The sequence below is a fragment of the Sitophilus oryzae genome, unplaced genomic scaffold (assembly GCF_002938485.1).
Source record: "Sitophilus oryzae breed Bouriz unplaced genomic scaffold, Soryzae_2.0 scaffold_857_pilon_pilon, whole genome shotgun sequence".
In the NCBI taxonomy this organism is placed as follows: domain Eukaryota; kingdom Metazoa; phylum Arthropoda; class Insecta; order Coleoptera; family Curculionidae; genus Sitophilus; species Sitophilus oryzae.
In genome coordinates, this window is record NW_022147480.1 from 40,656 (window position 1) to 56,926 (window position 16,271).

Here is a 16,271-nt window from a genome sequence, read left to right on the forward strand (position 1 = left end):
AAGATTAATTGTTGCATATGGCAGAGAACCTGCAACTACCTGTAATATTATGGAAAATTAACAAGAAAAAACTGCAGGCAAGTCCAAAATTTTATTATATCATTATATTTTTCATTGGCATTTGGCTTTTAGTCCATCGAACATTATAAAAACTTGTGTAAAACACAAATGTATGATATTTTTATATTTATTTTCAGTTTTTGGGGGTCTTTATTTGTGTTTTGATTGTTGTTAATGTTGAATTTCAATTGATAGGTATTTCGGGGCGAATATTCAAATAAAATTAATAGATTTTTATTATATTTTATAGTTATGCTTTTTTATAATTATTATTATAAAAATACAATAGGTCATATACCGTATGATCGAAAAAAAAACGGCGTCAAAGGCTGCTGGGAAATGGCAATCATGGATAATTTTAGCGAGCTCAGTCTCTAGACTTCATTTACTAAAAATTGACATAAATCTTGTCAAAATTAACACTAACTATTGAAAGATAAAAACTAGAACGTTCCTAGACACACAAATCTATTTAAAAAAAATTCTCCAATTTTAAACTACGACACCATTTAAAAATAATTTTTACTCAATATAAGAATAAATTACAACCTATTTGAGGCCAACTGGCAGTAAGGGAAATTAGAAAGTGAAGAAGAGTGAGGGCCCAGTAATAATGATGATGTCTATAGGGCTTGACCTGGCCAAAATTATCATCGATTGTCATTCCCCAGCTGTCTTTGACGCCGTTTTTTTTCGATTCGTATGATACATATGACAGAAAAAACACGTTTCTTAAACAAGAATAATCTTGAAGCTATTCTCTTTTGAAAAATAAAACTACTTAGTAAACAAAAAACTAAATTAAAACTTTTTTTAGAATTTGATTTATTAATTTTTAATTTTTTGATTTTTAATAAGAAATATAATATAGTCGATATTTTGTTATTGATTTTTCAATTATTACAATGCCGATTTTGATTTATTTTTCGACGCACTTCGTTTTTTCGGGCTTTTCGATTTTGATTTTCCCTTGCGTTTGCCGCGACTCTTTGATCTTGATTTCCTCTTGATTTTCCGTTTACTCTTTTCACCTGAGGTGGGTGACAGTACCTTTTGAGACGTTTGTAGTACCTCCGCTTGACTGGTAAAAGAATCGTATCCAAAAACTGAGCATGTTTTACCTATGGACGAAAAGAAAAACACGATAAATAGTCTTTTCTCAAATACCAGATCTGTCAAGTCAGTTTTAAAAAGACTTTCTTAAGTCATTTCTAAAATCCAATAGATTTAAATCTAAATCTTAAATAAATTTCAACAAAAATCACAAATTCTTTGACTGAAATTATTTTCTTTTAAGTCAAGTAATTTTTGTAAAAACTTAAATCAATATAATGTTATTTAAGTAGTTTTTATGACTTAATAAGTTTATATTTTTGAAAATCAGGTCAATAAAATTACTTAAGTCAATATAATTATCCTCAAGTCAAGAAAAATTCAATTTAAGTACCTATTTTTTAAATGTTAATATTAATTTTCTTATACAGGGTGTCCCACTTAAGATGGATACAAGCCAATATCTTGGTTGTTTGTTGAGCGATCTTTTTCATTTTTGGCAGGAGGCTATATGGCTATAAGACGTACATTTTGCCCAGGGTAAGAAATGCGATACCTCATAGACGTACGCTTTAATGGGGTTTGATATTTTTTGAGTCAAGAGTAAACTACCCTTAGGACAGTATTTATTTCAAATCTGATAAATTATATTGAAGCCTCCTTACCCAAGATACTTAAGTTCTAATTTTGATAAATATTGATACAGGGTGTGTTATTAAAATAAGACATTTTTAGTTTTATTGTTATTTTTTTTAAGTACTTACGACGCCACTGGGTAAACAACTGGTTTATTAACCATAACCAATGAATGAATATTTTCAGATTAACTACGGACAATAAATAACAAAAAATCAAGAACATAAAAACATAACTTATATACAGGATGTTCCACTTTCATTGTGTTGGTGTATAGGTTTCACAAAAAAAATTATAAGAATATACTGACTTAAATCATTTTTAAAAAAGATTTAAATCTTTTAAAATATTTAAGTCTTTTAAAAGATTCAAGTCTTTATACATATTTACTCTTCCATGTCAAATTTTTGCTACCTTTTACCTACCAGTACAGAAGTCTTCTCCACATTCAGCACAGGACACAACCCTCATTTCGACCACTCCAGATTTGTTTTTTATTTTCCTGATTTGAGGGTCCAGTTGAAATTGGCGTTTTTCAGCTGCACGGCTCTTGTTTTCCAATTTTCCCAGTTCTACCAACCTGAAAACAATCAAAAATGTTCTTAGAATTTGATAAAAGCAAAAAAAAGCTATCGCAACACTAATTTTGCTGGTATCTCTATTTTTGGCTCACCCCTATAACTTTTTTAACTATTTTCAGATAAAAAAAACGAGATGTGTAACCACTCGGTATACTAACCTGGAGAAGAAGTTTTCTTCCATTTTACTTTTTGGTCTCAACGTTGTCAGCATTCTCCAATCAATCGAAACACCAGCCAAATCATCAATTTTCAAATTCTGCATCTCGACAGGCAGAGGGTTCATGAATTGATACGGTTCTTTCATGCCCTTCAAGTCCTTTTTACCCGACTTGAACCCAAATCTTTTCTCCTTAATTTTCAGGCTCTCCACGCTCACTTTTTCTGGCTTGATCTTGAAATCGGGTACTTTTTCAAGTAGGCGACGAAATTCCTCCTTGGAATTGCACGTAGTTTTCGATAAATCCAAAATGGGCGTGGTTTCCTTCTTTTTTGACAGGAAATCGTCCAGTTTTGCCATGATTCTTGAAGTTTAGTCTAGCGAGAATGGAATAGAAAAATGGTTTGAAGTAATTGTGATGAAAAAAGTTTTAAAATACGAAATGTTTGGTTCAAAATGAAATCTACATCTTTATTAACTATTTTGCTATACGTGGCTATAATAACACTTGAAAACACCGCTTAAAATTTTAGGTATGTAACTTTATTTTGTAGGTATGGCAGATTTTTTTCCTTTAACAAATAGCTTTAATGTCAAACGTACCTATATTCTATTTGAGTTATTGTCTAAATATTTGTCGATTCTGACCATTCTTAACAATAATATTATACACAGAGAAAATGTCTTTTAATTTGCCTTAATTTTGACTGTCTCTGTTTGATATTTTTAGAATCGTTTTCTTCATCTCCAGCTTTCTGTAAATGTTAAATCCTCTTTTTGCCTCAGTTTTGTTTAACTATATACTACTTCATTTAGTTTTAACTACTATGGTTGGGTCTCTGGACTTCTTCTCTGGACATTTTTCAACTTGGTTTCATTAGATAGTGCTTCGCATAGTAGTAGTCTTCTTTAGTCTTTTTTTAGCTCTGTTTTCTTATTTATTATTTCTTTATTTATCTATCACCACTACGCTTGAGTGTCTAGCCTCAGTAACTTTTTTAACAGGAAAAATCATGTTTACGATATAATTAAACACGACAAACCCCGTTACGTAGTCGATTTTTTCTCTACAGCAAGACTCGTTGTAGCTTCCTGTAGTAGATTTGTTCATATATTCTTTTTTAGTCTTTGTTTTGCTGTACAAATCTCTTCCATTTATTTTTTATTAGTCTACCAATGATATCAGAGCTTCTTGACAAGTCTGTCTTTCAACATTTTTCTTCATTTCCAAACACCCACTTTAAACCATTCATTCCATAAACTGTACTACCTTAGTCCATATCTATTAAACAATTCCTTTAGTGAATATGGAATGTTTTGTGTTCAAAATTCATTCATTTTATATCCTAAAAATAATTTTTATAAACTATTCGGCAATAACAGAGGTGTTCTCGGACTATTCTCCCATTTAGCTTGCTCCTGAAGCAATCCATTATGTAATGAAGACAGTTTACCAAGCAAATCGATCTTATTTCCATCTTCGACACTATCCAAAGAATCCTGCTTGATTCTATCCACACTACTTTCCGAACACTTGCTTCTAAGTTCGTCCCTAGGCGTATCATCTTCAATTTTCAGTATATCGACTTTCACATTCTCTGAACAGCCGTGTTTTTGACACCTACAAGTACAACAGCACTTGTAGTATAGGTGGTTTTGGTCGGTTTCAAGCGGTACTATTTCTCTTTGGTACATTTTTAAATTTCCGCTAAATATTCGTTCTTCTGTTCTCCATCTTGCTCTGGAAGGGCGTTTTTCGATTAAATCCTTTTTCCTGTAGTGTCTTGGAGTGGCTGTTTGACTTTCATCGCTGGAATTCTTCTCGTCGTAACTTTTATTGGCATTTTCACGTTTCTGTCTTAGTTTTCTTCTTTGATACAAGGGGTCTTTCTCACTTTGCTTCATGTATCTGGTTGGAGGCCTGTTCACACCCCATTTAGGTCTCTCCTCCATACTTTCACTCCTACTTCGTCTATCTCTTCGTTTGTTTTCGTAATTTATCTCCAAATTGTTCATTTTTTCTCTCAAATATTTATCTCTACCATCTCCGGTTTCTGATGAAGATCTTGCCGAGTTCAAAACAGGATCAGTTTGTGTGCTACTGTCACATTTTCTGATGTTATTCCTGTACCTAGTTGGTGTAAGGATTCTGTTTTCTGTTCGTGGTGCGTTAATAGCTTCAGTTTGATTTGATTGGTTGGGAAAATTGACTGGTATAGCGATAGGAAATTGGGTTGTAGGAGTGGGTATAAGAACAGCGTACTGGAAATTTTGAAAACTCTCCAGAGATGGTTGAAGAAGGTATGCCAACTGATCAATACGTGGACTGTAATTGTTGGTGTTCCTGGACGATTGAGAAATAGGAGTAAGACTTCTTTGATTGTTCATTTGGTTTTCTTGTTCGTTTATTACTGACTGAGGTATGCTAGTGGTGCTTTTGGTTGGAGAATTTTGTACGTTGGATGTTTCAGATTGATTAACAAGGTTGTTATTGATTTCCTTAGTAATGTTCTCGGGTTTTTGTCCAGGAATGACTTCCTTGTTATTATTCAGACAATCTTTATTAGAATTTTCGACTTTTTCGATTAGTTTGGATTCATTAGGAACTTTTTCTTTCTCCAGAACATTTTCAGCCATGTTTCGTTCAGTATCGTCGTTTCTAGTGCTCTGTTTCATCATCCTTAATCTGATTTTCTCAAGTTTAGCTTCTTTTTCAGCTAATTCCATTGCTTCCCTTATTGCTTCCTTTCTTCTTCTTTCTCTCTCCAACTTTTCTTGATGGGCACGTTCTTCCTGTAGTTTTTTCTGTCTCTCATACTCCTGTTCTCTCTCAATGCGCAGCTCTTCTTCTCTTTCTTCCCTTATTCTTCTGATTCTTTCTTCTTCCCGTCTTTTTTCACGTTCCTCCAGCTGTTGGCGGATGGCTTCTTGATGAGCTAGGGCTACCTGTCTTTTTCGTTCTCTTTCTGCTAACTCAACCGCATCGATGGGCATGTTTTGGCCTCGGAGGTAGCATCTGGAAGCAAATAAAGTAAGTTTTAAGGAGAAGTTATGGAGAAAATAAAGCATACTTGTGTTGGGAGAAGCTAGAACCCGTACAGGGTCTGTCGTGGTCTTCGTATCTCTGTTCTGGCGAAGCAGAGGGCGAAGAGTTTGCGACGAGTATTGCTCCATCGCCTTGAAGGCCTCGTTTCACCCAGTTTGGGGGCTCGTCGGCTATTTTTTCGTAGTGTTCTTCTTTGGGTTGCCAGAATTTTCCTACCCCCACTCCTTTGTCACCCCATTTTGGTCTGAAAAAGAAGATTTCGAAGATTTTTGATGTACGACAAAATTATATCGAATTGAGAGAGTGAGATCTTCCTCACCCAGCCTGAGTAAGATACTCTCTCTCTCTCTCGCTCTGTTGGTTATTCCGAATGATATAAAAGAAACATCAGAAAGGATCAGGTGATTAAGCAAGCAATATAACAATAACATAAATAGTTCATCAGTTGGAAGTTAGAACTGAAGAAAGAGGACTTAGATGAAATTTGCAACCTTTCTAAAATTACCTGTCGTCTCTGAAGCTAGAGGAGGACTCATAACCACTTTGGTGTCCCCCGTGTCCCGTATGTCCTCCTGTCCACTGACTATTGCCAGCAGGAGGAAGACTATTCTCCTTATACTCTGGAGTTTGATTGTTGGTATCGCTACCATACCCGGAAGTCTCTCCACCTCTGTCAAATTTCTCGCTTTTGTAGTTCTTCTGATTGTAGTCATAGTTCGAATTATACTGGTTCTTGTACAGAGGTGGTAAACTACTTCTGCGCTCCTGGTCTTTGGGGTAGTTGTCCAGGGATGATTGTTTTTGTATCGTAGGGTGCCTACTTCCATATTTGGATCTATATAGAAGAAAATATGTTATTTATGTTATATTTACGAAAAATTGAGAATCTCTTCGTTGAGTTTTGTTGATGTAAATAATAACTGTTTATACAGGGTTGTTCACCACATACGATACGGAGTATTGTAACTAAACGATTAGATTATTACAAATTGTAAGTTTTGGGTTCGTTGAAGGACTATTAGAGCTACAATTTAAAAATATTTTTACAAGATACAGAGTGTCCCAAATAGGTAAAAAAATATTATAGTTGTATTTTTTTAAATAGAACACCCTGTATATTATACTATTTTTAGATTCTACGATTGAAATAAAGGTAAATTTGATTAAGGTTTATCACACCTAAACCTTACCGTTTTTAAAATATTTTCAATTTTATGAAATTGCAGTAAATTTAAGGCTTTATTTCTCCAAGGGTATCAAAGTTTTTAATACTAAATATTTACTGAAGATTATTTATTGATCAGATATTGTGTTGCAATAATAAAATTTTACTACCTTATACAGAGTGTCCAGTGTTTATATTAAATAATTACTAGCTTTTAAACGGCAATAACTTGTTTAATTTAAATAGAACACCTATATATTTTACGTGAATCAGATGCACAATGCAATTGTCTATCAAATTGTATTGTTGCATTTTTTACCCACCTCTTCAAGTTTTCATAGAAAATGCATTTTCTTATAACTTAGACCTCATTTATCGCTATACCTATGGAATATTGACATTTTAGCTTATTTTTAAAGATATAACAAATTTTCAAAGGGTACAGATACTAATATTGTCGATATATCTAGTTCGCTTATTTAATTAAAAAATGAAAAAAATATTTAAACATTTTTTTGTTAAAGAGGACCAATTAATATGATCCCAGTATTCAAACTACATTATTTGACTGTTTACGTTGATTAATAATAATTGCTCCAAATACTAAAAAACTGAATTTTGTGTGTGTATTAGACAGTGTGGTAAAAAGCAACACCTTATAGATTTTACTTCATTTATTAATGAATGCTTATTTATAAAAACACAGACATTCATTTTTATAACTTATTATTATATTGATTTCTGAGCCAAATCCACATTTATTTAGAATAATTTTTTAATTAAAACAATTTATAAGTATGTAATTAACTAATTTTTGGTGTTTTTGGTAGGAAATAATAATTGGTATACTCTTAAAAATATTTAAATAATTTATTTTGTATGCCAATGGGCTTGCAATATTTACCACCTGTACATTTTGTACATATTATGGTGCTATAAAAAAATCTGAAATATCAATATTCCATGGGTATAGTGATAAATGAGGCCTAAATTATAAAAAAATGCATTTTCTACGAAAACTTGAAGAGATGGGTAAAAAACGGTATATAATAAATTTGATAGACAATTACATTGTGCATCTGATTTACGTAAAATATATAGGGTGTTCCATTTAAATTAAACAAGTTATTGCCGTTTAAAGCTAGTAATTATTTAATATAAATTTTTGGACACTCTGTAAGGTAGTAAAATTTTTATTATTGCAACACAATATCTGATCAATAAATAATCTTCAGTAAATATTTCGTATTAAAAACTTTGATACCCTGGGAGAAATAAAGCCTTAAAATTTTTACTGCAATTTCATAAAATTGAAAATATTTCAAAAACGGTAAGGTTTAAGTGTGATAAACCTTAATCAAATTTACCTTTATTTCAATCGTAAAATCCAACAATAGAATAATATACAGGGTGTTCCATTTAAAAAAATATAACTATAATATTTTTTACTTATTTGGGACACTCTGTATCTTGTAAAAATATTTTTAAATTGTAGCTCTAATTGACCTTCAACGAACCCAAAACTTACAATTTGTGAAAATCTAATCGTTTAGCTACAATACTCCGTGTCGTATGTGGTGAACAACCCTGTATATTTAAAATTCATGTATTTTTGTTTCCTAAAATATTTTGATTAAAAGAAAATATGTAAAATTGGGCAACGCTGTGCCGGTCAAGCTTAATCACGTCACTAAAAGTTGATTTGGTATGATCTATAGGTATGTGCGACTGAGGATTATAATTAATATTATTATTAATGGAGTATTTGTTAATCAGAGGAGTCTATCATTTACCTGTCAAATGATTTTTCGAAATTTTGACTGTATTGTCGGTAAGGTGCTGTGAGGTTGGCCAGTTCTTCTAAAACAAAAATACCTCGTAATTAGCTAGAATTATTTGAAAAAAAAATGAAAATAAATAAATAATACCAAGTCGTAACTTTTCCCTGTAACTCTGTATAAATAAACAAAACCCATCTAAATTGATCTCCAAAGGTGTATTTTACTTTTGAAATAACACATTATTATGTGGTTTAGACTTCCAAACCCACATTCTCAAGGAAACCTTTCCTATTTCCAGACCTTTTAAATTATTTAATGAACCTCTACTTACAAAAAACGGAGCAGACTGAATACATTATTTCATTTGTGAGGATTATATCAGTAAAAGAACGTAAAAAACTGAATTTGCATTCATTAGAAATGGTAATTAACAGTGAAAAATGAAAAGTAATTGACTGGTTCCGGTTAAAAAAACGTTGAGTATAGAAAAAAAATGTATCGATTTAACAGAAGCGATACAATGACAACCCTTTTGAGGTTTATAAAATTGTAAATTGATTTTTTCGATACATGTAGGTCAATTCTAAAAATATATAATGTATTAGTATTAAATTTATCATCAAGACCATTTTTTAAACCTGTTTTTTAATTAAAAACGGTTGGTTAATTTTTTGAAACAGAACCATATCCTATTTTGGAAAATTACCTCTCTCCTTTGCCCACTGTAGTTTTTTCCGTTCAACCAAAGACATAGGCTTCGTATTATAACTATCAGCGGTCATATCTCAAACATCTCAAAGAAAAATCCTTTAAACTCTACTTTTTTGGCACTTGGTTTCCAAATTAAACTCTAAAAACAATAGTTAGTACCTATATATTTCCTAAAAAAACACATAGAAAAAGAAAAACAACGGTTTTTTTTTAATAAAAAGGCCATGAATATAAATGTTATTTGATAGGTCACTATGACAGCGTTTTTATTTAATTTTTTTGTATGTGCAATTTATACTTACCTAAAAAATACGGAGAAATCATTGAAATGCATTTGTTTAATTAAAAAAGCTTTTCTACTGCCAGAAAGAATTAATTTTTATAATTAATTTATATTACCAGCATTATATTACTATAATGTGGGAAATTTGTGATAAAACTTATGTAATATCTGCTTATTACAGACACCCATTTGACACTATTTTTTATTTCGAAACAGGTGAGGTAGATTTCATTTTGAGGCCAAAGATGATAAAATAATCTTTTTAATAAAAAAAGTGTAAAAAAGAAAATAATGATATTGTTTTCAATGTAATATAATTATAGGTGTGTGATACTGATATAATATCATCATTAAATATATACCGTATATTCGAAAAAAGAACAGCGCCGTCATGTTACCTTGGAATGGACAATCGGTGACTTTCACCAGGCAACATTCATTCTCAAGCCAACTCTGACGTCATTTTTTTTTTCGATAGGATTGTCTTCTACTTAATATATAGAAATTATAAATAAATTAAAAAACATCAAAGGCACATGCTTGAAATGTCTATTATATTTTTACTGTTACAACTCATTAAACTTTTAGTGTGTAGAAACGTTTATTTTCTAGTTTTTTTTAATAAAAGATTGTTGAAAATACAATTTTTCTGTCAAGTAAAATGATAGATGCAACTGTTGGTCATGAACCCTCCCTGGACACAAACGGTTCATTGTGAGACAGGAAATTGTAGAGAGAAACAAGCCCTATAACATAGGATACAACATTTTAATGAACAGTGCTTTCCATAAAATCAATAAAATGAAAAATATACGAAATAATATACATGTTCTGATTTCTTTCGAAAATCGACAACTATGAAACTATGAACCCTTCCTGGACACAAACGGTTCATTGTGAGACAGGAAATTGTAGAGAGAAACAAGCCCTATAACATAGGATACAACATTTTAATGAACAGTGCTTTACATAAAATCAATAAAATGAAAAATATACGAAATAATATACACGTTCTGATTTCTTTCGAAAATCGACATCTATGAAACTATGAACCCTTCCTGGACACAAACGGTTCATTGTGAGACAGGAAATTGTAGAGAGAAACAAGCCCTATAACATAGGATACAACATTTTAATGAACAGTGCTTTCCATAAAATCAATAAAATGAAAAATATACGAAATAATATACATGTTCTGATTTCTTTCGAAAATCGACAACTATGAAAATATGAACCCTTCCTGGACACAAACGGTTCATTGTGAGACAGGAAATTGTAGAGAGAAACAAGCCCTATAACATAGGATACAACATTTTAATGAACAGTGCTTTACATAAAATCAATAAAATGAAAAATATACGAAATAATATACATGTTCTGATTTCTTTCGAGAAATCGACATCTATGAAACTATGAACCCTTCCTGGACACAAACGGTTCATTGTGAGACAGGAAATTGTAGAGAGAAACAAGCCCTATAACATAGGATACAACATTTTAATGAACAGTGCTTTCCATAAAATCAATAAAATGAAAAATATACGAAATAATATACATATTCTGATTTCTTTCGAAAATCGACATCTATGAAACTATGAACCCTTCATGGACACAAACGGTACATTGTGAGACAGGAAATTGTAGAGAGCAACAAGCCCTATAACATAGGATACAACATTTTAATGAACAGTGCTTTCCATAAAATCAATAAAATGAAAAATATACGAAATAATATAATTGTTCTGATTTCTTTCGAAAATCGACATCTATGAAACTATGAACCCTTCCTGGACACAAAAACGGTTCATTGTGAGACAGGAAATTGTAGAGAGAAACAAGCCCTATAACATAGGATACAACATTTTAATGAACAGTGCTTTCCATAAAATCAATAAAATGAAAAATATACGAAATAATATAATTGTTCTGATTTCTTTCGAAAATCGACAACTATGAAAATATGAATCCTTCCTGGACACAAACGGTACATTGTGAGACAGGAAATTGTAGAGAGAAACAAGCCCTATAACATAGGAGACAACATTTTAATGAACAGTGCTTTAATGAACAGTTTATTTTCTAGTCTTTTTTAATTAAAGATTGTTGAAAATACAATTTTTCTGTCAAGTAAAATGATGGATGCAACTGTTGGTCAGACTATAATTATTGAAGAGTGGATATACCAAAGGGGGTAAATGCCAATCAGAAACGTAATAAATACTATGCTGCATGTCCTAAGAAAAGTTACAAGTGCCAAGCGAAAGCGTCTATTGTTTAATATTGTACATTAAATGTATTTTAAAAGATATTTTAAACATTTATTAGTTTCAGTTCTACTGTGTTTTTCTCATTTATCTCGAAAAAATAATTTTGGCACTTACCCCCTTTGGTATTTCCACTCTTCAGTTTTAGTAAGAAACCAGTGAAGAAATTGTGAACTTTTTATTTAACAAATTTATTAATTTAGCGAATTTTTAAAGAAATAATTTATAAATATTTTTACCTAAACCGTTTTTTAAATACCTATTTAGATTTATCAAAAAAACACCAGTAGCCAAGTGGACGCTGTTATTTTTTCGATCATACTGTATATATTGAATTATATGGTACCAACGAACACAACATTTCTTAATAATATATTTGATATGATACAGGGTGTAAATGAATATGTAGGTGAAAAAATTCAGAAGGTGATTATCTTTTTAGGTTTAAAAGGGTTTTATAATAAAATTTTTCGATTTGGTTTTCAAGTAATTTATTCCCCGATCCTCTTTTTAGCGATTTTTACCAAGAGACATTTTTTACGTAGAAAATCACGAATATATATATTTGTTCACTCAGTAGTTTTATACAGGTACGGAAAAAAGTTATTACTCTTCAAAACACATGTAGGTGGCGCCCCCTACAAATAGGAGTCATATTGACATCAAAATCAAATTTCTCATGCGAAAAAACTCACCAATTTTCATGCAAATATTGACGTTGCTTCAGAAATTATTTGGAAAAAATCGAAATAAAAATGAAACTTCTACACCCTGTATCTCCGAAACTAAGCATTTTAGAACATACTACAATTATATGAACTTTTTTACTTATTTTTATCAGTAAAATATGCTGCCGAAGTTTCCGGAATACAATTCGGACCACCCTGTATAGAAATATCTGCTTTCTGTTGAAATATTTTTTATGTAAAATTATAAGCGACTAATAAAAATAATAATTGACATGTCCAAGCATTTTGTTTAAGTTCTGTGTTTGATATAATGATTTTATTCCACTTTAAAGACTCATACTGTATACCATCATTGCAAGATTTTTAAAGAAATAAATCGTTCCAAATTTTTATGCACAGCAAAGTATTAGCTAGTAATTATATATTTTTTATTTCTTATTCTAATTCTTTATTTTTTTTTAGTTTAGTAAAAGATGTCTAGAGATTGCCATCGCCAATAATGTCAATGCCGATTTTCAGTTCCCAACCGTCTTTGACGCCGTTTTTTTTTCGATCACACGATATCTTTATAGGAAAATGCCAGATCGAAAATTTTATACCAAAAAAAACATATTAATTAATAATACATCACCACCTGATTTTTTTTCCACTTATATCAATCTATGTTCTGTATTCTAATATCAAAAAATGCTTACTATAAATCAAATCAAGGAAAATTAAACTGTTTTTCGCCCTTCAGCAACGAAAAGCACAACTGCCCTTTCCCAAACTAACAACCACCGCTCACCAAACTACGGAAAATTCTCGGGAAAACTAGGAACAACCGACACTGAAGCTATGTCACGCGAAAATACCACACCGTGGAAAACCCAGGTCTTGTTTGATCGAAGCCTGCGGTTGCCCGGCGATGGAAAACCAACACACTGTGGGTTATTAACCTTATTTTCCGGCTAAGTGTGGAAAAGAAAGGAAAATTTGCACGAAAAGGGTCCGATGGAAATGGTGTCCTATTTAAATTTTTGGTTTATTTAGGGTGAATTTGTAATTTTGGGGTTTTAGGAACATTGCGAGGTTTTATGGGAGAATTCTAATTAATATTCGTTGACCTGACTTAATAACTGTTTTTTTGCATATACAGAGTGCTGCTCCAATAGGCGGACTGAAACTTTATTACTTGTGCAGTCATAAATTGTGTTCTATAGGACCTATTTTAGGACAATATGGTTCACTTGCATAGTCTCTAAAAAAGTGTGAGTTTCTGATTTTTTTTTAAATAGAACACTCTGTATATTATCGCGTTCTGGGGTTTCTCTCCGTACTTGACATAATCTTTAGATTATTATTATTTTTTTTTGATAGTCCCAGAGAAATATAAATAAATCAAACTGAAGAATGGCTGGACCGAATTTGAAGACAACTATTAAAATATCGGAAAAAATCAATATGTAAAAATATATACCAAATATCTGCGAAACCGTTAAACATTTTGAAACACTGAATCCAAAAAAAAATCATTATTCGTTTTGCATCTATAGAAAAAACATAAGTATTTGAACTAAAATGAAAGATCTCTCTCTCTCACTAGACCTATTTTTAACATTAAAAGTTATTTTTATTTTCCTAAAAAATAGATATAGTTTTTATACAAGGCGAATCTTAAAATAAGCGCAAATATTTTAGGGGCAGTATATTTCGACCCCAGACACGATTATGAAGTTTTTTTTGCGAAAAAAAATAGAAAACTTTTTTAAAAAATATATTGGTTTTATTTTAGTCGTTAGTTAAGGAACATAATTTCTTGATAATATGGCAACATATAGGTAGTAGATAAAATGTACAAAAAAGAAAACCCGGAAAAGACCCAGTGGTTCTCAAAATTTAAGCAAAGATCATTTTTTTTTGAAAATTTTCAAAGTAAAATAACTCTGTTATTTTGGACTTATTTACAAACGGTAAAGAGAAAATATGTTTCTTTTCACGAGATCTACCAGCCCTGAAAATATTTGCACTTATTTAAGACTCGCCCTGTAGATATCCATCGAATGAAACTGAAAGGTGATTGACTTCAACTATATATATATATAAAATAATATTGAACAGACAAAACACATAATATTCTAGATTCACGCTAACAATATATGTTTTTGTTTTTGTTCGTGATTTGAAGAACTTATTATTGGATAAAAAACAAATATGAACATGCGGAAACTGAACAGAGGTTTCCAATAAATACGAAATAAGTACTATACGAAATAGTATTACAGAATATGAGTCAGAATAGAAAAAAACTTACAGACTTATGTTATTTTTTAAGGATAAAGAATTGATTTGAGGGTTATTTATTTATTCATATAGCGAGGCTACAGTATGTGTACATGTGTTATTTTTACACGGGTTTATTCCATATTATTTACAGGTGAGTTAAAAAAAATTGGCGCCGGAAGGCACGTATAGCCGCCCATACTAAAATATGTTAATAAAAATAAGTTGGTAGGCAGTTCATTTAGTTCCAAAGTAAAGGAATTTTTCCATTTTTTTTTATCTCAAAAACTGCCACTTTGACTGATTTTGATGTTATTAGAAATTTTGTTGCAAATATTATTCCTAATCTTAAATTGAAAACCGCGTTTCGCTAGCTACTATAATTTTGGAGTTACGATTTTTTAAATGTTTAACCCCCTCCCGTACCCCTTTACCAACTTCCCACCCCCACCAAAAACTAATGGCCAGATTCTCGGGTGCCACAGTATTTTTGTGACATATTTGGTTAAAATCAGTTTAGCGGTTTTTGAGTTATCGTGTTACAGTCGGACAGACAGACAGACACCATGAACATATTTTGTATTTATGGCCCAAATAACTCATTTTGAGTGAAATTAAAAAAACCTTTTTTTTGTCGATTTTAATACCCAAACTTGCATAGTGCGTTTTTCTAAAATTACTAATAATATCTAATAATGCCATGTCATTGATATAATTATTTTTTTTTTAAGAAATTTAGTAGAATTAACCTGCTACACTAAAAAGTTTTTCTTTAATTTTCCGGAAAATGTCAAGTAAAAAGTTTTTCAACGTTTTTTTAAACTTTCTTAAAATACTTGGTCGTATTTAGGAGACACCCTTTATATAACACGTATCTATACCTCTACTTATATGAATAAGAGCGAATAACTTCAGAGTTGTTTCTTGAAAAATAAGGGAAGGGTTTTCTAGAATCTCGATTACAAGAATTATATAACGAAAATAAACATTTTATATTCTAACTAGCATGTACCAGCGACTTTCATCTCGTTGGAATTTGACTTTCGAAAAATCCGTTTGCCAAAAATAAGCTTTTTACGTCAAGCAGTTTAAGCAGAATCGTGGTTAAGAAATTATCCAACTTTTTGGAACACCCTGTATGATTTTTTAAAAAATTTCAAAATATTAAAAAAAACAAATAAATTATGCTTGTCCAAGCGTTTTCCCGAAAGACTAACCGTTTTTTAAATAACAAATATTGTAATATTTGAGGGGCGTTTTCACCCTCTTGGAATTTGAGATTCGAGAAACCCCTCCTTATCGAACCTCTACTTCGTCACACAGTCAATCAGTTTGCCAAAAATTAGCTTTAAACGTCAAGCAGTTTAAGCAGTATCGTGATTACTCAATGGTCAAATTTTATGAAACACCCTGTATAAATTTATAAAAAATGTTAAAATATGTAAACAACAAAATAAAATATACGTGTTTATGAGTTTTTCCAAAAACTTACCGGTTTTTAAATAAAAAATATTTTAATATTTGAGGGATAGTTTCACCCCCTTAGAATTCTAGTTTCGAAAAATCCCTACTTATCGAACCTC

At 31.1% G+C, this 16,271-nt stretch overlaps 2 protein-coding genes across 2 annotated transcripts; both read right to left on the minus strand.

Annotated features, from left to right (window-relative positions):
* Positions 1-954: 954 nt before the first annotated feature.
* Positions 955-16,202, minus strand: LOC115889950. The gene is made up of 4 exons (XM_030910050.1): positions 16,181-16,202; positions 2,489-2,864; positions 2,175-2,329; positions 955-1,181 (listed from the first exon to the last, which is right to left on the minus strand). The coding sequence occupies exons 2-4, from the start codon at positions 2,845-2,847 to the stop codon at positions 961-963; spliced, it is 735 nt and encodes a 244-aa protein (XP_030765910.1). The 5' UTR covers positions 2,848-2,864; positions 16,181-16,202; the 3' UTR covers positions 955-960.
* Positions 2,858-13,260, minus strand: LOC115889949 (trichohyalin). Its single transcript, XM_030910049.1, has 6 exons — positions 13,122-13,260; positions 9,186-9,329; positions 8,492-8,558; positions 6,039-6,368; positions 5,559-5,777; positions 2,858-5,503 (listed from the first exon to the last, which is right to left on the minus strand). Exons 2-6 carry the CDS (start codon positions 9,259-9,261, stop codon positions 3,847-3,849), a joined length of 2,349 nt encoding a protein of 782 aa, XP_030765909.1. The 5' UTR covers positions 9,262-9,329; positions 13,122-13,260; the 3' UTR covers positions 2,858-3,846.
* Positions 16,203-16,271: the final 69 nt, after the last annotated feature.

Coding starts and splice junctions, on each gene's coding strand:
- LOC115889949 (XM_030910049.1), bottom strand. CDS start 9,261: ATGACCGCTGATAGTTATAATACGAAGCCTATGTCTTTGGTTGAACGG. Junction 8,559..9,185: donor ACAGTGGGCAAAGGAGAGAG/GTAATTTTCCAA, acceptor TTTTTGTTTTAG/AAGAACTGGCCAACCTCACA. Junction 6,369..8,491: donor TTCGAAAAATCATTTGACAG/GTAAATGATAGA, acceptor TCTTCTATATAG/ATCCAAATATGGAAGTAGGC.
- LOC115889950 (XM_030910050.1), bottom strand. CDS start 2,847: ATGGCAAAACTGGACGATTTCCTGTCAAAAAAGAAGGAAACCACGCCC. Junction 2,330..2,488: donor GAAGAAAACTTCTTCTCCAG/GTTAGTATACCG, acceptor GATTGTTTTCAG/GTTGGTAGAACTGGGAAAAT. Junction 1,182..2,174: donor TGGAGAAGACTTCTGTACTG/GTAGGTAAAAGG, acceptor TTTCGTCCATAG/GTAAAACATGCTCAGTTTTT.